The sequence below is a fragment of the Pantherophis guttatus genome, chromosome 3, assembly GCF_059756535.1.
Source record: "Pantherophis guttatus breed Tessera chromosome 3, ASM5975653v1, whole genome shotgun sequence".
In the NCBI taxonomy this organism is placed as follows: domain Eukaryota; kingdom Metazoa; phylum Chordata; class Lepidosauria; order Squamata; family Colubridae; genus Pantherophis; species Pantherophis guttatus.
The window spans coordinates 38,185,350-38,206,998 of NC_142065.1; the positions used below are offsets into that span (position 1 = coordinate 38,185,350).

The 21,649-nt window shown below is 37.8% G+C and overlaps 1 protein-coding gene and 1 long non-coding RNA gene across 2 annotated transcripts in view; one reads left to right on the forward strand and one right to left on the reverse strand.

Annotated features, from left to right (window-relative positions):
* Nucleotides 1–305: 305 nt before the first annotated feature.
* The window catches only part of PKP1 (plakophilin 1), a 58,493-nt gene continuing 37,149 nt past the window's right edge, over nt 306–21,649 (reverse strand). The window contains exons 6-14 of the mRNA XM_034414228.3: nt 20,949–21,126; nt 17,488–17,602; nt 16,060–16,212; nt 14,851–15,027; nt 11,456–11,609; nt 10,528–10,714; nt 8,553–8,637; nt 7,222–7,318; nt 306–5,034 (exon numbers count right to left, since the gene is read on the reverse strand). Of these exons, the coding sequence (XP_034270119.1) occupies nt 7,247–7,318; nt 8,553–8,637; nt 10,528–10,714; nt 11,456–11,609; nt 14,851–15,027; nt 16,060–16,212; nt 17,488–17,602; nt 20,949–21,126 (1,121 nt within the window). The 3' untranslated portion in view covers nt 306–5,034; nt 7,222–7,246. The remainder of the gene's footprint in view (nt 5,035–7,221; nt 7,319–8,552; nt 8,638–10,527; nt 10,715–11,455; nt 11,610–14,850; nt 15,028–16,059; nt 16,213–17,487; nt 17,603–20,948; nt 21,127–21,649) is intronic.
* Nucleotides 10,660–20,686, forward strand: LOC117663775 (uncharacterized). Its single transcript, XR_009622076.2, has 4 exons — nt 10,660–10,709; nt 17,146–17,275; nt 17,777–17,955; nt 20,533–20,686. It is a non-coding gene; the product is annotated as an uncharacterized LOC117663775 (long non-coding RNA).

Consider the following 21,649-nt stretch of genomic DNA (forward strand, 5'->3'; position numbering starts at 1 on the left):
TGCTGAACAAATTACTTCAATAAACCTGAACTAGATTGATTTAATATAAGAAATTAGGGTAATGGGTAATGATAGAAGAAAATTATGTGGAGATTTCTTGTAAAATGTTCTTCTGATGAAAGGACCAATATTTGTTTCTCATTTTCTCATTGACTTTGCAGACATATATTTTTGGAAATTACATTGGATTTTAATAAAAATTGGATGCTGTTCATATTAAAATGAATTTTTTAAACAAAATATTACATACCCAAAGTGTTTTATTTATCTATATGGCAGAAGTAAGAAACAGTTAAAGTGAAAAATTAAGAGACTTTCAGTACTTTATTAACTTTAGATGTTCCAATGAAGCAAATACACATATAGTACAGGAAAAACAACAATGGTAGTATGGGATTCTTGCACATATATTTTACAGCTTTGCATAGATGTTAGAAAAAGGACTGCTAATATTACAACTAAAAATAATGCTAGCAAAAATTTTGCTTGTGTACACAAGTCTTCTGAAATAATGCACTGGACATTCAATACATCATTTTATTGGCTTTTTACGAGGCTTAAAACAAAGCAAGCCCTGTTGAGAAAAATAGGTGCTTTTTCTATGTTGAAACTATAACAACTAATTTATTTACAATGATCCAGGACACCTCACTGTGCTTTGAGACAACCTTCAGCACCACCATTTAAATTTCCCAGGATCTGCTAAAACAACATTATACATTTGGGTAGTTCTTATTTCAAGAGTTGTTGTTGTAGTAGTCATATTCACTCCATGGCCCCTAAGGAACCTGGATCTCTAAATTTGGTGCTGCTTATTTGTATCAATGTAACTAATTACTGTTGATTGATCTCATTAAAACTGAATACAGTCAACACAGATATCTGCTGTCAAAAGATTTAATTGGTTATTTCAAACCGACATGTAAATTTTCCCATCCTTCACCTTTGCAGTTCCAAGGCACCATTATTTATCCATTTTTATACCTATCTCAGTCTCCTTTCTCTCAACTTAGCAGCCTTCTCATTACCTGATCTTCCTTTCCCAAACTTCATCACTGTGTGCTTTGCTCCAGCTTTCTATTCAGAATGCATTTCTTTAGCTTTTTAAAATTTGGACAAAGTTCAATTTTCTAATAACTCCTCTGTTCCATCCTGTATTGTTCAGAAGAACTCCTTTTCCCTCCAAAGAGGCTTTTCTAGAAGTGACTTAGCAGAAAATGCTCTGGATATAGTTAACTTATTTTCCTGAGTTGAAGTTCACTGGATTCTAATATCCTTTTCAGTTATTTTAAGTTGCTTTGATAAGGAAAATTATTGTATGCTGAATTGTGGAAAATCCCAAGAAATAAAAGAAAGCAGCATACAGAGAAACTACAGAATCTGCTATCTTAAGGCCCGGTGTTGATGACTGTGAGTTCAATATTTTTGAAAAGAAATAAATCAGTTCATAGATATAACAAATAAAAGGTTATGAACAACAGCTAGTCATAAAGCTTATGTGTTATTTTAAGTATCACAGTACTTTTATATATCAACTGCTGAAGAACATTTATAAAATGGCAACCTTGGGCTCATGTCCCAATTGTGGGGTTCCAATCAATATCTGATAGGCCAGTATAAGAATAGCAAACTAACAGGGTAGGTAGGGCTCTACCCTGTTTCCCCCAAAATAAGACATGCCCTGATAATAAGCCCAATCGGGCTTTTGATCACATGGCAATAAGGCCAAGTGCTTATTTCTGGGTTCAAAAAAATATAAGACAGGGTCTTATTTTTGGGGAAATACTTATTAATGTTCTTACATTCGTTTCTGAAAAAGATTTATAACAACAAGGCATAGGACAATAATATCATATCATTGGATTATGCATTATCTCTTTATCTCTTATGGAATGTCTTCATGAGGACGAAAGACTGAAATATTATTTGGAAAACATAGGACATTCCTAATGGTTGCATTATTAAAAACTAAAAGAAATGCAACCATTTTCCTTTCATATCCACTGTTAATTGGGCAAGATGAACTAATGGAAATATTGCAATGTAACAAAATCTTGTCCATTTGTCTAATAACTTATTAAAACATAATTTCATTAGGCTTCCATTTAAGACACTGAAAGGATAAGATCATGAAAAAAGAAACTATAGCCCAAACTACCAAAAACATAACAGTAAAAAAAAAGCCTGGAAATAAAAGTTAAAATAAGCAAAAAAAAATAGTAAGAGAACACCTGTCTGATCTTGAGGAATACAAATCACCAGGACCTGATGGATTACATCCCAGAGTTCTAAGGGAACTGGCAGATGTCATCTCAGAACCATTGCACCTCATCTTTCAAAAATCCTGGAGCACAGGGGAACTACCAGAGGACTGGAAAAGAGCTGATGTGGTTCCCATCTTCAAAAAAGGGGAAAAAAACAGACCCAGGAAACTACAGACCAATCAGCCTAACATCAATACTCAGGAAGATACTGGAAAAGATAATAAAAAAACAAATCTGCCAACTCCTAGAAATGAGTAAAGTAATAACTAGCAGTCAGCATGGTTTGTTAAAAACAGATCATGCCAAACCAATCTTATTTCATTCTTCAATGTAGTGACTAAATTAGTAGACCAGTGAAATACTGTCGACATAATATACTTAGACTTCAGCAAGGCATTCAACAAAGTAGACCACAACCTACTTCTTTGTAAGCTAGAAAAAAGTGGGATAGATAGCTTCACCACCGGATGGATTCGCAACTGGCTGACAAACCATACTCAACGAGTAGTCCTTAATGGATCTAAATCTACATGGAGAGAAGTAAGCAGTGGGGTGCCACAAGGTTCCATCTGAGGCCCAGTACTCTTCAATATCTTTATGAACAACTTAGATGAGGGAATAGAAGGGGAACTCACCAAATTTGCAGATGATACTAAATTGGCAGGAATAGCTTACACTCTAGAAAATAGGCTCAAGATCCAGATGGATCTTGAAAGACTTGAACACTGGGCCCTATCTAACAAAATGAAATTCAGTGTAGAGAAAAGTAAAGTTAGGTAAGAAAAACCAAAAGCACACATATAAACTGGGGAAAATCAGGCTTAATAGCAGTGACCGTGAGAGGGATCTTGGAGTCTTAGTGGACAATCAGCTAAATATGAGCCAGCAGTGTGCAGCGGCAGCTAAAAAAGCCAATGCAATCCTAAATTGCATTAACAGAGGGATACAACCAAGATCAAGTGAGGTACTAATACCATTCTATAAAGCCCTAGTAAGACCACAACTAGGGTACAGCATCCAGGTTTGGTCACCACACTATAAAAAAGATGTTGAGACTCTAGAAAAAGTGCAGAGGAGAGCAACCAGGATGATTAGGGGACTGGAGACTAAAATATATGAAGAACAGTTACATGAACTGGGCATGGCTAGTCTAGTGAAGAGAAGGACCAGGGGAGTCATGATAGCAGTCTTCCAATATTTGAGGAGCTGCCACAGAGAGGAGGGGGTCAAACTGTTTTCCAAAGCACCTGAAGGCCAGAGAAGGAAAAATGGTTGGAAATAGACCAAGGAGAGATTCAACCTAGAAATGAGAAGGAACTTTCTGACAGTGAGAACAATCAACCAATGTAACAGCTTGCCTTCGGAAGTTGTGGGAGTTTCATCACTTGAGACTTTCAAGAAAAGATTGGACTGCCATTTGTCAGAAATGGTATAGGGTCTCCTGCTTGAGTGGGGGGTTGGACTAGATGACCTATAAAGTCCTTTCCAACTCTGTTAATCTGTTAAACCTCTCTTATCTTCTTTCTGAGTTTATAATCTTGGCAGGCACATTCAGGCACAAGTTTATTTTTTAAAAAGGAAAGATACATTTTTGTGAGACACACTACCTGAGAATCATACAGAAGTCTGTAGTTATGGATAAATATAGTAAGCTATTATCTTGAGAATTCTAGGTTGTTTTTTTTCCAGAACTGTAGAAGGAACTCTGTTCATATATAGTACAAAAACAAAGATTAAGAAACTCTTCAGGAAAAACTTCTCTTATGTGAATTTGCTTCTTGACATCTAAATGATCTACAGGAAAAAAAAGCCTAGCAATAATCAGGAAATATGAAAGCAAAGCAGAGAAATGAATGAACGCAGAAGAGAACCCATGAAAACAAAATTTCGACAGGCTTCCTCTATCTGGTATTCTCTAGTTTGGGGATTATACTTCTCAGAAATATGGTGGTTGTAATGACAATACTAGTGGAGGGTTCCCTTATTGAGGCATTGAGGGAATGGAAATTCAGCAATAAAAAGGAATAATGTATCACTAAATATATGTATAATCGCTATTGAAAATGAAATAAACATGTTAGGTGTTATTAATTTTACAGAAATTAGTTGAAATGGGAGTGAATAAAAATGCTATCTGATGTTCACCAGTAAGATATACTGCTAGACCTATGGCTGTACAAAAATGGCCTTAGGATGCCATTCTATAGGCATTTATATTGCAGTAAATCCCACTGAACTCTATGGAAAATATTCCCAAATAGCCCAAAGGCCCTCATCATTCAAAGCAGTTTTACTGATCTTGGATGATGAGAATGGTCATCCAGCAATATCTAGAGATCCAAAATTAGGAGTAGTCTGTCTACCCAAATGCTATCTAAAAATGTACACACTTATAAAAAAAATCATGCTTTTTTTTTAATGAATTAAGCTGCAGTTAGGCACTATTTCCCTAGCATTTCCTAATATATTGACTTGACATTGGTTAGGGAAGTAGATGTCTCAATTGTTATGAATGTCATTCAAAATGATAAATCCCAATTTTTCGTAAATTGGCTTATACATAACATTAAGAACCACTCTCCCAATTTAACAGAAGAGAAAAATATATTTAAAATATTCATTAAAACATTTTAAGATACTTATTTCAGACAATACAATTTTCATTCATAATTTTACAATTTAGCTGAACTTTCAAAATACTGTAAGTCTTTTAACATCCTAACTAATTCCTTGAGGATTGAAGACTCCAGACAGGAACCAGTTACATGCTCTGAAAAAGAAAAGGAAAATATTTTCAAATATAATCATTTCAAAGCTCCCCACACTCCCACACTGATTGCTTGAGATCTATTATCTCCTTTTAATGCATCCTAGAACACCTTGGAGGTAAGGATCAATGGAACAATTTCCATTTTATCCTCTAGCTCTTGCCTTAGATATTGGGGCTGTAAATAAACACTGCTTATTTTTTGCAACTAAGAATGCTATTTTTCTCATTCTTTTGCCCATCAGAGCAATGGGCGAAATCTTGATAGGGTAGGATTTTTGGCTATTTTTTTCCTTTCTTTTGATGTTTGGTGGATGGGAAATTATTTAAACATTTTAATAGAGGGGATGATTACTGGATGCTTAAATCACATATTCAGCTCCATTTTCCACTGCAGGAAATTTCATTCTGTATATTTGGGGGGTGGGGTGCTAGTGGCTAAAAAGGAAATTGGAACTCATCCAGTTGGGGGCCTTATCTGGCAGCTACCACCCTTGCAGTAGAACCAAGCTGCTCATGCCAAATTATCTATAGCCAAGTATCCAGTTATTCTCCTCCTTTTATGCTTCCAACCAGCTTCTTACTGTTACTTCCATCCCATTAAGAATAGGTTTGTATTCAATACCAATCTTCTATATAATCAATTGATTTATGTTTTCTGGGCAGATCAAGCTCTGCATTGTTAGGATCTGCAATTTTACTTGCAACTTTACAATTTTTGACACAAAATGCTAGTAATGATGTTTTTTTATCTATCTCCTGTTTGAAACTGAGTTTTGTATAGAGTTGCTTCTTATGATATGTTTTGCAGTTAAATGTTGCAATTGTGAAAACTCTGCCAATAGAAACCGGAGTAGTTTTCATCTGCTAACAAGGCTGTATCCTATTCTGCTTATTCCTTATAGTTGTGCATAAAAGTCATACATTTATGCACCTTTTGTACATTTGTGGTATCTAAATATTGGGCTTATATATATTAGGATTTAAATTGAACATTTATGTAAAGGATTGACACAATTTTTCTGAAAGATGCTATATCACTGTTAATAATATAGTAATGAAATAGTATAGCCTGTGTCTTATTAAAAGGTTTGAGAAAGAAGTAATGTGGAAATCAGTTCAAAGAAGAGAAACAAAAAGTCCTTTGGAGGCTTCAGAAAGAAAGTACCAGACTTTTAGTGCCACTGTCGCACAAGAGGGTCCTTGTCCTACATTGCCATCCATTCTTAAGACCAAGAAGACCGCCTTAAAAAGCGGTAACAGAGATAGGAGTGTGTGGGATCAGGTAGCCATTAAATTATTCCAGGAGAAAATAATATTGGGATTTATAGAGAAAATATGTTAATTTAGATTTGGAAACAATGTGGGAGTTAATGCAAAATTAGTCTATAGTAGGGGCGTGCAACTTCTAATGGCTTAAGGGCTGCATCAGGCTTTGCCTGGCATGTCAGGAGTTATCAGGGAGGATTTGGGGATGCAGTGTCAGAATTTTCTAAGGATTATATGGGTGCCTTAAGCAATTGAAAGGCTTAAAGTATCTTCTTTGTCTTTTAAATTTTCCCACTTTGGGCCCAGTCACTTTAAGAACTCTGGGAGTTACCCAAAAAAATGCTGCTAGGTACAGGTAGTTCTCAAGTTATGACCATAATGGAGTCTTCCCATCATGGTTGTAACTCATGACCATTGTAAATCAACTCACAGACAAGATTGACCCAATTTTCAGTGGTGGTATTCAGCCGGTTCTATCCAGTTTGAGCAAATCAGTAGCGGCAGCTGAGGGAAGCTCCACCCACCCGCCCTGACATCATCACGTCCCGTTTTTGATGCTCTGCACATGCGCGCTCACATTTGTAAACCAGTAGTGAAGGTAAGTGAATACCACCCCTGCCAATTTTACGCCTTTTTTGTGACAGTCCTAATGCACTCTCAGGGGTTGTTAAGTGAACACCATAGTTGTTAAGCAAACCAATGGTTTGTTAAGGGGTGTGGTTTCCACAACTCTGGTATACATAGTCCATGTCCTCTGTACCAGTATCGTAGTGACCAAATTTAAAATCAGTTCCTTTTCAGAGAAAGTGCAGCCCCATATCTAACATTTGAAATTGTTCTTATATTGCTATAATTATGGTTTGAACTGTAGGAAATATGACTTTTTTTTCTAACTTTGAAAAAGCAGATATAATCATTTACCTGCAATCCAAATATGCAAAGTCTCTTAGAATCTGGAAGACAAAGTCCTGAAAGTGCTTCCTGTTAAAGATCCCATCATATTCTTGTCATATCCTTGCTGCAGAATGAGCCATGGAAGGAAGGTAAAAAAACAGGTAAAATCAAGAGAAAATATTTTTTATTAAACATAATTAAAATAAGTTAAATACTTAGATGTATCTTTAGTGTGGTATATTGAAAAGGGTTCTCTACAAATACTTTTTCAGGTCACTTGTTACATTCAAAGGAAACCTGAGGTTGAACCAAAGACTTTACAGTCACTAGGCTATATAGATCAGGGGTCTCCAACCTTGGCAACTTTAAGACTTGTGGACTTCAACTCCCAGTTTTGCTGGCTGAGGAATTCTGGGAATTGAAGTCCACAAGTCTTAAAGTTGCCAAGGTTGGAGACCCCTGATAGAGATCATATATAAATATTCAAGCAGCTTGTGAAATTTCAAAATACATCAAAGAACTGTATTTCTGCAATTATTTTCTTTAATTGACTATATTATACTTTTGTAACTATAGTTTCTTTTTTAAAATTTGCTTATTTTATCTTTTCCCATGGAGATAAGACTACATGTGTTTCTGAAGCAGTCGTGTATTCATGGACCTGTAGATGAAACCTACTACTTACTTATCTTTCTTCTTCTGCTCGCTCCCTCCCAGTAGTGGATTTCAACATTTTTTACTACCGGTTCTGTGGGTGTGGCTTGGTGGGCATGGCTTGGTGGGCGTGGCAGGGGAAAGATACTGTAAAATCTCCATTCCCACCCCACTCCAGGGGAAGGATACTGTAAAATCTCCATTCCCTCCTCAATCCAGAGGAAGGTTACTGCAAAATCCCCATTTCCTCCCGATCAGCTGGGACTCGGGAGGCAGAGAATAGATGGGGGTGGGGCCAGTCAGAATTTTTACTACTGGTTCTCTGAACTACTCAAAATTTCCACTATCGGTTCTCCAGAACTGGTCAGAACCTGCTGAAATCCACGTCTGCTCCCTCCCACGACATCTCCAGAGAAAGAGCTAAACTCTTGGCTCTCTAGAAAATGTGTTACACTTACTATAATCCAACATATTGTACATATGAATGGTGAATTTTGAGGCTGCATTAAATCTTGACATCTTAGATGAAAAACCATAATTCTGAACTTTAAAAATCCCAGTTCACCTGCTTCAAAAACAGTCTTATAATTTATTTTTTACTATTTCTCACAGTGCACACTACATAGTAACCTTACTTATTAAAGTGCATGGTATGCTGGATTGTTTTATAAGAAGTGGGAAAAGACGCCATCTTCATACTTTACCTGTTTTAGTACAGATTGGAGTTCCCTGTTTGACCAAATATCAGATAGCAGCATTCGAGCTGCTTCAGCTGCTTTGGGATAAGATCTGTAATTAAAAAAAAGCAGAACTATAATACACACCCACAAACAGACATCTCTTTCTCTCTCTCTCTCTCCCTCTCCCTCCCTCTCCCCCTCCCTCTCCTTTTCCTTCTCCTATCTAAAATATATGATGCATTTTCAGGGTTTCATCTTTTCAAAATTATTGAGGTATGTTTAAATTAGCTGGCAGATATGAATGCCAGCTAAGATCTGAATGGAGCAGTTATGAGAAGAAGATATTTTTAAAATGTTGGTGGAATCATCTTATGTCAATGAAGCCTGGATTAATGGGAGATAGGTGCTTCATTTCATGCAGTTTTTAAAAATATCAATTCTCTTGATCATGCATATCAATTCTCTTTATGACCAGAACTCAAACCTATGACCATTGCATTGTCCTTGCAGTCATGTAATTGTGATTCATGTGCTTGTCAACTGTCATACATTTACAACTGTCACACATCCCTGATTGCCATTTGCAACCTTCCCACCTGGCTTTTTTTGCTTTATAAATTGCTTCATAAATTTGCTTCATAAATTGCCTGGCTAGGTGGCTCAGTGGCTAAGACGCTGAGCTTGTCAATCAGAAAGCTCTGCAGTTCAGTGGTTCGAATCCCTAGTATAGGTCTCCTGCGTGAGCAAGGGGTTGGACTAGATGACCGTCAAGGTACCTTTCAACTCTGTTACTGTTACTGTTACTTTTGACAAGCAAAGTCAAGAGGAAGCTGGCAGGGAAGATTGTGTTATTTTGCTTAATGACCCTAACAATTTGCTGTGACAACCACAGCAAAATAGGGCATGGTTCAGTCATGTGACGCCTCACTTAACAAATGCACCACTGATACATTTTCTGGTCTATCTTGTGGTTGTAGGTTGCATAGCTATAGTCAACCTCATTCTTCAATCCTAGAGGAGTATTGTGGGAAGACGGTACAGATAAGGCTATTCAATCAATCCTGTTGTATGTAAAATATATAGTATTTATTGATTAAAATGGCTTAAAATGGATATGTTATATAGACAAAAATAATACAATAAGTGTTAAATACTCCTAAGACACACCAGTGGTGGGTTGCTACCAGGGGTGAAATCTAAAATTTTTCCCTACCGGTTCTGTGGGTGTGGCTTGGTGGGGGGGGGGTCCTGTGACTGAATGGATGTGGCCAACTCAATGTCACTCACAGCCATACCCACTCAGTCACAAGACCGCCTTCCACCAAGCCACGCCCACAGAACCCAGTAGGAAAACTTTTTAAATTTCTTTCTCCCGCAGCTCCGCCCACCCGCCCCATTCCCCGGACTCCTACTGCTCACCTTTCTCCTGCAGCTGGCTGTCAGGGAAGGCAAGCACCCGAAAGTACCAGAGTCGCTCACTCTCCTTCTTGAATGAGCCGTTCTGGTCCACGCGCCGGCTGCACAAGCGCACATCGTTTATTTAATTCAGCGGCAGGTTGTGTGTGTGCTTGCGCAGCCGGTGTGTGGACCAGAGCGGCTCATTCAAGAAGGAGAGTGAACGACTCTGCTACCTTTGGGCGCTTGCCTTCCCTGACAGCCAGCCGCGGGAGAAAGGTGAGTAGTAGGAGTCCGGGAATGGTGCATTCCCCGAGTCCAGGGAATGGGGCGGGTGGGTGGGTGGGCGGAGCCTCCAGCTGCCATTGGTACCGGTTCGCCGAACCACCGGCCATCATCGTTACCTACTCGCCCGAGCCGGTCTGAACCAGGAGCATTTCACCCCTGGTTGCTACTGGATCGCCCAGGATCAAATACAGAAGCTTTGCGTACACGCAAGTGAACCGGTAGCAAACTATATTGAAATCCACTACTGAGTCACACCACATGTCAACATTGCGTAGTATCATTGTTTATGTGCCCCCAGTTGCATATTATTACTCACCCATTCCGGCACAGGCCTACTACATTATTTATCAAACTGCCAGTCAAGTAGGGCTTAGCCATCTGTGGGTTGTACATGATTAAGTTCCTCAGGGCATAGCAAGCTGATGTCATAATGTCTCCATAGTTGCTAGAACCTGGAGCCTGGAGGGCTAGAAGGCGAGTCACATCTGGAAGCACCTGGTGAGCTAAAGAGGCAGAAAGAGGCCATCTTTAAATAAAGAATGGAATAAAACTCTCTCAGAAGAGCTACTCAGGCTAAGATTAGGAGAAAAATTAACTACTCTCAGATATTTCTAGTTTTTCTGAATGTAAAATTATAATGTAAAAAGGACTCCAGCATATCAGCATCGGGTGGTGATGAAATTTGTGTAGATTTCCTGATAAAATATATTTAGCCCATAAAAATGAAGCAACATCACTTCATGTGAAAAGTAGCACAGCCCAGAAGTATCAGTCAGTCAGCCTTCCCTCCTTTGTGTTTCCATTTCACAACTCATTTAATCTTGAACCCCATAATACTGTTGAATAAATGATAGAGCAACTATTAATATGGACAACAAGGGAAGCTACTAAAGAAGTCTATCCTTTCATGTTGCTCACCATGTGTCAAATTTGCAACACCCAACATTCCCAGCCAGTGTGCTTGAGGAACTCTGGGAGTTGTAGCCCAATAACAAGATTACAGGTTGAAGAAAGTTAACAGGTTGAGGTAAATTTCAACTATTGAAGCATTATTATAAAACAGGAAATGTGATACCTATTTAATTAGAGTTGATTTTTTTAAAAATAAAAGTCTCCACAAAAAGATATATTTATAAAATTTCAACATCTTAATTATCTGTAACATAAGGGTTTTTGCATTTTGGAAGGAAGAGATGATAGGAATGATATATCAAGAGCCCCATGAAATACAAAATAACGCCTACCCATGGTTTTGTGGAGAATAGAATGTCGAGACATGTTGCTCAGTAAAGATGTTCCAGATCGGACAACTTCAGCATTATTGGATTGCAGGAGCCGTGCTATGCGGGGCAGCCCTTTCTCCTTTAAGGCAATTATTTGGCTCATTGCATTTGACATCTAGAGGACAAAACAAAATTGCATCTGAAACAAGGAGCCTTCAGGATTTCTTATTGCTAGAAAATCATATTCAAAAAACAACAAATTAGCCATTTTATTTTTGCTGTTTCATCAGGCCAGCTTTCCAGGAAAAGCAAAGCTAGACCAGGTCTGTTTCTGCACATCACTCACAAGTATCTAAGTTTGGGCTTTGCCATTTACAGTTTGTTACCAAAGAACAAACAAAAGTGTTCTTTGATAACAAACTGTAAATGACAAAGCCCAAACTTAGATATGATATACAAAAGGGAATCCTCCTTAAGAAACAGTTAAAGCATAAATCCTTAAAAATTTGACTTTGTTTAGTCCCGGAGTTCCAAGGGTAAAATGCTGAAACACACACCCTGGGCAAGTCCTCTTTTTTGTACTGTTTTGAGGGCACTTTTGTACAAATGTCCTCAAAAAGTTCTCCACGGTTTTCTCTGCAAACAGATCTTATGAGGAGCGATTTTTCAGTAAACACATAAGAGCCACAAATTCACACATAGCCACGAAACAGGAAGAGTAGAAGAGACCCACACAGAGAGCATGTGACATCTTTGTCAGTTTCTTCCCTCGACCCCCAGTTGGGTTTAAAGTAGGTAAGACAGGGTGAAATGCTCCCGGTTCGGACCGGATCACCTGATCCGGTAGCAATAGCGGCGAGTGGTTCGGAGAACCGGTAGCAAAAATCCCTGCACCCCCCGCATGCCCAGCTGAGTCGCGCGATCATCAGAGGCTTTTTTTTTTTTACTTTTAAAAGCATTTTTTCGGCCGAAGAGGTTGTAGAAAAATGCTTTTAAAAGTAAAAAACTTTTAAAAGCATTTTTTCTACAACCTCTTCGGCCGAAAAAATGCTTTTAAAAGTAAAAAAAAAAAGCCTCTGATGATCGCGTGGCTCAGCTGGGATCATCAGAGGCTTTTCAAAGCATTTTTTTCTGCAACCCCTTCGGCTGAAGTGGTTGTAGGAAAAAAAATGCCTTTAAAAGCCTATGGCGATCCCAGCTGACTTGCCTGATCATCAGAAGCTTCTAAAAGCATTTTTTCTGCAACCTCTTAAGGTTGTAGAAAAAATGCTTTTAAAAGTAAAAAAAAAAAAAGTTGGCCATGCCTACCCAGTCACATTACCCCACCACCACCAAGCCACGCCCACAGAACCGGTAGTAACAAATTTTAGATTTCACCCCTGAGGTAAGACTACAGGTATTACACAGTTAATGATCAGTCACTCAATGACTTTTAAAGTTATGATGCCACTGAATGAGTGGTGGTATTACTAGTTCTCCATGTCCTGGCCATGCCTATGCCCCTGGGGTCACATTATTGCAATCTGGGTCCTTGGCAACCATTTTGCACTTACAAGAGCTGTAGCATCTCATGGTCATATAATCACAATTTAAAGCCTTCTTTGCCAGCTTCTCACAAGCAAAGTAAATGGGGAAACTGTCAGGGAAAGTCACAAGTTACTTAGGTAAGATCCCCCCCATACACTTTCTCCCAGCCCCTCTAAACTCAAACCATGCCTCATTATGCATCTTCCCCCACAGAGCACTAGCAGCCACCCAAAGTGCTTGCTTAATGACTCACGTTCCTCTCTTAACAATGGCCCCAGGGATTGTAGAGATTGTCATTGCTAAGCTAAGTTTACAATTGCATTGCTTAATGAGAAAAATTCTGGTCCCAATTGCTGTTGCAATTTGAGAACTACTTGCATGCATATATTGATGTAGAATTAATTTAAAATTTAAGGCTTAGAATTTAAAAATTAGTATGTAGCATTAATGCTTCTAATTTCTATATTGGTCATTATTTCCTTATTTTGCTCTCTTAGTTATTCTTTTAAAATTTTTGTTAATAAAAGAGAAAAAAAGTTTTTTTTTGTTTTGTAGTAAACTTTGTTTTATAACTTCTTTATAACATCCAACTTCTTGGATGTAAACTATTCCATACATTGAAGCAAGTAAAATCCATTAAGTCCAAGTATTACAAGTGGAAGACTATATCACAAAATTAATTGAATTTGAAGAAAAGGTGAATTTGACCACTTTGGTCTGAGAAAAAAAAAATCAGAAAAAATGCAGTCTTTTTTAAAAGACTGGAATCCTTAAATGGAATTTTTGCTGAAGGAAGAAAACACTGACATTATAATTTTGGGATTTGGGGATTAAATATGAGATTAAGAAGTTAGGGAAAAATATAAATTGATAATTACTCATTAGAAAGAAGACCAGAAGGCATTTGTATGTTTTTTCTTTTCTTTTTTTTTCAATTTATTTGTTTCTCTATTTTTTATTTTCTATCTTTGCTCTTCTTTGTTTGGTATATTTTACTACAATGAAATTTTTAAAAGCAATTATTTTCCTAATTACTATTTGGTTACTACAAAATGTTTCCTCTGATTGAAGAAGTTTGATTGGTATTAGCAGTGTTAATTTTTATCAGTAGATTGACTAAACAGAAAAAATGGGTACATCCTTCAGATTCCAATGATTATCCTCTAAATAAATGTATTTTTCAATAGAAGAGAATATTCGTAGTTCAAGGTAGAACTGAACGTCACAGATGCTCTCTAAGGTTAGATGTTTGCTTGTAGGCATTTCATTACCTGACTAGGTAACATCATCAGTGAAGAAGCTAATGAATATTATTTATTAATTATTATTATTATTAGTTCAATTTATATGCCGCCTTTCTCTGGAGACTCAGGGCGGTTTACAATGTATTTAAAAAAAAAACCATTATAAAAACATTTAAAAATTAAAACATTAAACCCATTGACACCATTCATGGCCGGATCTTACAAGATCGCAACAGCGAGATCAACGGCCCCAGACCTGCCAGAAAAGCCAGGTCTTTACCGTTTTTTGGAAGGCCAATAGGGTGGGGGTGGTCCGGACCTCAGGAGGTAACTGGTTCCAGAGAGCTGGGGCAGCCACAAAGAAGGCCCTCCCCCACGGGCCCGCCAGCCAGCATTGTTTAGCTGATGGGACCCGGTGGAGACCAACTCTGTGGGATCTTACCGGTTGCTGGGAGCTATGTGGTAGAAGGCGGTGTCGAAGATAAGAAAGAGTAACCAAATGTCTTCAAGCAAACATCCAAGCTCAGAGAGCACTAAGGACTCACAATTTCATTTTTCTCACAGTTTTATTTTCTTCACAAGAAAGAAATAGAGTGTTTTCCCTAAAACTCAACCAAGCATGTAGGGAAAAAGTATAATAGTTACCATTCCTCTGCTTGCAGTCAGATTTTGCAGAGCTCCAGCGCATGCCTCCAGGGTGGCATCTTTTTTGCTCTTTTCCATTAAAGACAGGTAGGTGCGAATGGCATCAGAATGGTACAGCCAGCTGGAACCTTTAGGTTTATAGTCCTCTTCAGGAAGCGGTAGATTATATTCATCATACTAAGGATAAATCAAAAGGAAAATGTAAAACATTCAGATTGTGCAAAAGACCCACATTTTATCACCCTAACTCAATGGTGGGTTTCAAAAATTTTTTACTACTGGTTCTGTGGGTGTGGCTTGGTGGGCGTGGTATGGCTTGGTGGATGTGGCTTGGTGGGCGTGGCAGGGGAAGGATACTGTAAAATCTCCATTCCCACCCCACTCCGGGGGAAGAATACTGCAAAATTTCCATTTGCTCCCAATCAGCTGGGACTTGGGAGGCAGAGAATATATGGGGATAGGGCCAGTCAGAATTTTTACTACCGGTTCTCTGAACTAATCAAAATTTCCACTACCGGTTCTCCAGAACTGGTCAGAACCTGCTGAAACCCATCTCTTCCCTAACTCATCATTTTACCTTGCTAATTAAATAGGGTACAAAATGTGTCTCAATATATTTGTGCCCTCATGGCACAAATACACAAAAACTTATACAATTGGCACACTGGGATAAAATACCGAAAACAAATAGAGATGTTGTCTGAGAGATATCTGTTTTTCTAAGATGCCATTTATACTCTTTTACAATCATCAGAACTGAATTTGTTCAGTGGTTCAGGTTCAAATTTCAGTAATTCTGATAATTGCCAAAATTCATGAATTTGCCAATCTTGCCCCAGGAAATGATATGATCTAGTTGAGATAATCAACCTTTCATCAAGTTTCAGTGACTTCTTTCAGATTTTGACATTTTTATATGAATTTTCATGAAATTGAGGACATCTGTGGTGAGATTTCATGAAGGAATGCCAAAAATGCATAAAATTTGGGGGGGTCTCATTAAGCTTCAACAATTCATTTTTTTAAAAGAAACATTTTGACGAGAAAACAAAGATTTGAGACTTGAACAATTGCTCTGAGACTTGCAACTGCTGGCAAAGGGTAGTTTTCCCATTCTAGAGAAGGGATGTAGGATCTTTATTTCAAAGAAAAGTGCCTTCAATTGAATGGCAGTCTGTAAATGATGTACTTCCATGCCTCATATCTTACCTCTAGCTTTCCTCTGTTGTTGAAGCAGCCTGTCAAGCTTTTGTCTGTGTGAGTGTTTCTGGCCAAGTGGTTAAGATGGGTGTATTTATTCGGCACTTCAGCATCCAGGCGGTAGGACAAATTATGAAGGATACAGATACAGTTCTCCACAGACTATAAGAATCAAAATAATTAATTATATATTATGCCAATACATTTGTCATCATTATTGTGGATATACACAGAGGTACATATTAATGTGCTATCTTGGTTTAGAAATTAAACTTTTTCCTCAGTTTTAAATTTTATTATCTTTACAACAGGACTCCCAGTGAATTGCTTGCCATAAAGGTTCCTCCAGAAAGAACACGAGAAAAATGTTACAGAAACCACGTGTTTCTGCAAATGCTTAATACAAAAGGAATTTGTAACAGTTGTCTGAATTGTTCACATAAGGACAGAAATGGGAAGGTAATGGAAGCAAAGTGATTCTAAGATTATGAAGAAATTAGGTTTGGAAAATAGTAAATCAACAAATACGTGAAAAAAAATCAAGCTTAAAAATTGATGAGACTGTAGTACTGAATGTGTTTTTAGAGCAAAACCTAATGGTACAGGTAATCCTTGATTTATGACTGTAATTGAGCCTGGCAATTATGGTGGTAAAATGGGTAATCTCATGACCAAGCCGATTTTATGACCTTTTTTTCAGCTGTGGTTAAGAGAATACCATGGTCACAAAGCAAGCACCACAATAATTAAGCAACACTGTGTTAATTAAGCCAACTCATTGTTTGTCATGGGCAGTTTTTGCCAGAAACTGAAGTAAATGCCAATTTTTGGCAAAAACATTGTAAATTGCTATCACATGACCGCAGAACTCTGCAAATGATTGCTGAGTGCTCAAAATGTGACCATGGGGACAGCCATCAGAACTACGGAATGTGTCAAAAATACCATTTGGGGGATTCATCACAACTTTGAATGGTCAATAGATGATTAGTCATAGGTTGAGAACGACTTGTATTCCAAATGTACAATATATAGAATTTGGAATTTGGTAATAATGAACATTTCTTTTTTCCTATTTACATTGTTACACAACAGGATTTTGTGCTTTCAAGATGCAGCTACCATTTTACAAGAAATTTGGAAATAAAGAAATCCCTTTGAAATTGAACAAGGATCTTGCTAAAGTGCAACTCCAAAGCTGCAAGACATCTTGACTGGATCCAAAGTAATTTTCCCTTTACACTGCGATCATGAGCATTATAGCTCACAATATTCGGATGTAGTTTTTACAGGAAGGAGCACTAAAAGATAAAGTGAGAAATAGTGGGAAAAAAGCTATTCCATATTTATATATTCATTGGGATTCGGTCCAAGGCTAATTTTTCATGGAACCAAGAGCTTTATCAATTCATAAAGTATACAAAAAGATCTTATTGCCTTATCATCTGGCTGGTTAGCTGCCACACAATTCTGAGTATATGTCATCACAGAGTCAATCAATCCTGGGTAGTTTCTCATGGTTTGACGTCCAGCATCTGCAGAACTCAAGTTCCTACAAGATTGATTTTATAAAGAAAAAGAAAGAATACTTTGTTCACTTAAGTTTACATATGGCATAGAGAAAATCATTAAACATCTTAGAAAATTCTTCCTTAAGAAGAAGATTTATATAGTTTAGAGGTGCTTTGAGAATGTAATCTGATTAATCCTCAATTGTATTTTACAGATTTGCAAAGAATACTCTCAAAATAATCCCATCTCAAATCAGCTAGCTTCTGAGAACAGAGGCAGTTACCCTGAAAACAGTCTAACATTGCCTGAAGATCTCTCCCATAGAAGCACCATACAAATTGTGTCTCCTGTTTGTGTGGGTCTTTTTTCTCATTCTACATGCACTTTGAATATGTAAGCTTCATTTTCTTCTTGCAGTTTTGATGATTCCTGGCCTAGTATTTTATGTGTAAGCAGTAAATATCAGATCAAAGGGCTTCATCTGAGCTTGTGGATATGAACTTTGTATTATAATCTGATTGATTAGCAGTTTGATCTGTAACATTCATACTAATTTGCAAAGTCACTATAGTAAAGAAGAGAGAGGGGCCATAGAGCACTCACCTAGCACATAACTTTATGTGCAAAAAGGCTGCATCTGTTGTGGGCAGTGCTAGGAAAATCTCTACTAAAAAGTTCCAGAGAGCTGTTTCTTTTCCATATACAAACCATCCTTGACCTGTAACTTTCCGGGTGTGTTGAACTACAGTCTCTATTATCCCCAGCCAGTATTGAAAGCTTGTATGAATCATGGAAATCATGATTTCCATGACAAATCATGTGTTGAAGTTCAACACATCGTGCTGTTAAAGTAGCACTTAGCTGCTAGCTGCCTGCAATTAGTGCAAGTTCAAATCTCACCAGGCTCAAGGTTGACTCAGCCTTCCATCCTTCTGAGGTAGGTAAAATGAGGACCCGGTTTGTGGGGGCAATAAGCTGACTTTGTATAAAAAAGAACACCGCTGGGGGGGGAGGGGGCAAAAAAGCCCTACTAAGCAGGTATATACAAAAGTATGAAGGCTATTGCTTAACGCATTGTAAGCCGCCCTGAGTCTCTGGAGAAGGGCGGCATATAAATCGAACCAATAAATAAATAAAATAAATAATGAGTGAGCAAGTTTATCATGGCCAGAGAAGGAACAACTAGCATTCACAGAGGAATTATGAAAAATGGGTTATATTTCATCAGACACGTCGGCAGGAGCAGGTTTTGCTAAGATTTCCCTATCCTCCCCTCTCCCTGGATTTCTGTACGTACAGACTGAAGGTTTGCATTTTGCTTTAAATGGAATTAAGCAAGTTTATATTTTCTGTTTTCCAATTCATGATAGTTGGAAACCACGCCTCCAATATTGGGCAATTGAGGACACAGAACAAACACTCAAATTCATCCCTTTCTACTCAGCTACTTTATAGTTAAATCTATGTTTCATAACAGAATAAATAACCTCAATGAAAATCTCTGCGGGCAAATGGTAATAAATTATTTGATTAGACATTTGGATAAAACAGACAACTATTTAGACAGGATTACAGTACATCTTAATAAAGCTGCCCATGGTTGAGTTTTAGAAAGCATTTAAAAAAGGAGTAGCAGCAACATGCAGGTGTAGAAATCGGTTGCACATATGGTCCTAACTATTTTAGAGGGAATTTTGCTCAAGGAAGGAGCAAAACAGAAGATACAATAAAGTAACTGAAGACAGAGTATGCCATACCGTATCTTCAGTGGGTACGGATGTGATACATTGGGGTTATTTATAATAAATTACTTATTGTATGAATGTTACATTGAAACCAAACCACAAAATATGGAAGAAGTCTCACTTTTGTAAGATCCCTGGTTTTCCCCAAACACTGATTTCAGCACTTTAGTTTAAGGACGAAATACATTCAATACTTGCTATTGTTATTCAGTTAAGAGTCAAACATTCTTCTTAATCTTCTGCAGATCACCCAAAATTGTACCAGTAGCTTCTGATCTATCTACTGCCTATCCCTGTCCTAAGGCAGTGCTTCAGTTGATTAAATTTTCTAATTGCAAATATGTTTCATCTGCCCATCCAATAGTTCCTAGTTGCTGGCAGCTAGGAGACTGGTAGTTGAAAGCTACAAGTCAGAACTAATATCTGCATGCCAAGGTCGGTTTGATTTTCACAAGCATGAGCAAAACCTTCTCTGCCCACAAATTGCCTTGAATATTGTAAATTGGAGTGACTGACAGAGTTCAAGGTATTTTAGATAGGAAAGTCAATACAATAGAACTTTTTATGGAAAATCAGTGGCCAGAGGCTATTATTTAAATTCTTAGAAAAGTAAGCAAAAAGGATTGCATTTTAACAATATAATTGGACATTTGTCTGTGACATAACATAGATCAGGGGTGTCAAACTCAAGGCCCAGGGGCCAGATCTAGCCCACGGGGTGCTTAGATCTGGCCCGTGGGGCCATCCTGGAAACAGCAAAGGACTGGCCCACAGTGCATCTGCTAGTGAAAACAGCTCTGGAGGGCTGTGTGTGCCTCTCTTGAGCTGTTTTTGCTGGCAGAGGGTTGCAGGAGGCCGTCGCAGCTGAAAACGGCTCTCAGAAGCCTGTTTTTACTGGCAGAGCGCTCAGGCCACAGGCAGCCCCAACATGAGTGACATCAAGCTGGCCATGCCCATTCTGGCCACGACTCCTCTGGCTCCCCAAGGTCAAACACAACTCTGATGTGGCTCTCAATGAAATTGAGTTTGACACCCCTGACATAGATCTTGCACCTGCTTGTAATTTAATTAAACAATAGCAACATCCAAATACATTATTTACATGGATGATTGCATTATCTAATTCAGAAGCTTTAATTATGGCAATTGAAGAGTTTAGATGTGCAATCTTTCCTTGACCAGTTTTTTTAAAAAGAAGCTTAGTGACTACCTATTTCCTTTCAAGCCATTTCAAGGTACTGCTGCTTTTCTTCAAAGACCTAATGGTTTGGAAACCAACACTGAAAGAAATGCCTCCTTCACACCAGTCTGCTAGCATGCAAGATCCAAATTCTGTAAGGTCCCAGAAATCATTCTTCATATCACCAACTCCACTAAAGGTAAGGCTTAAATAACAACCTTTTTAAACAACAGAATCCCAGCTATATGCAAAAGGATGCAGAGTTCTTCCATCTTTTTAAAGTGTGATTGTTTATCTTTAAATTATTGGTATCGCTGTCTTTGTAAACATTTGAAAAACAAAACAAAACAACATATAGCTCTTTTGGAGGATAGTTCCTTCAAAATAGTATAACTTTAAACTCATTCTCAGTGATTTTTAATGATCTGATTAAAATATTAATATTATGTCCAATGGTGTACCTTAAACAGCCAGTGGCGTTGAAGAAAACTTCTGGGTCAATAATTTCTCTTGTTCTATTGCCAATACCATCACACCATCCAGAAAAAGGTACAATAACACGATCGGACAGAACTGGAAGAGCATCATGTATCAGATCTTCTTTCAGTTCATCAGTGGAGGACAGGTTCCAGAGCAATCCTGGAAATTAAGTTAAAGAGGTTTGTTGCTGGAGTTTGTAGTGTGACTCTTTCCATATAAACAGGCAAGGCAGAGTGATGTGAAAGTCTATCTCTAAATATTCGCTGAAGTCAAGCAGGTCTTCCAAGTAAATTATTTTATTTATTTATTTATTTATTTATTTATTTATTTATTTATTTATTTATTTATTTATTTATTTATTGAATTTGTATACCGCCCTACTCCTGAAGGACTCAGGGCGGTGCACAGCCAGATAAAATACATATAATACAAATGTTAAAAAGCATTAAAATACAATTAAATAATTGGCCCAGAAAACAAAATTTAAAACACCCCAAATTAATAAGACAAATTTAAAATTGAAGAATTTTAAAAATTTTAAAAGTTTAAAAGAGAGGTTAGGCCAGGCCGGCCTGCTGGAAAAGAAATGTTTTGATGGCACAGCGAAAAGCGCACAGGTCCGGGATCCTCCGTATCTCCGGGGGGAGCTCGTTCCAGATAGCGGGTGCCCCCACAGAGAAGG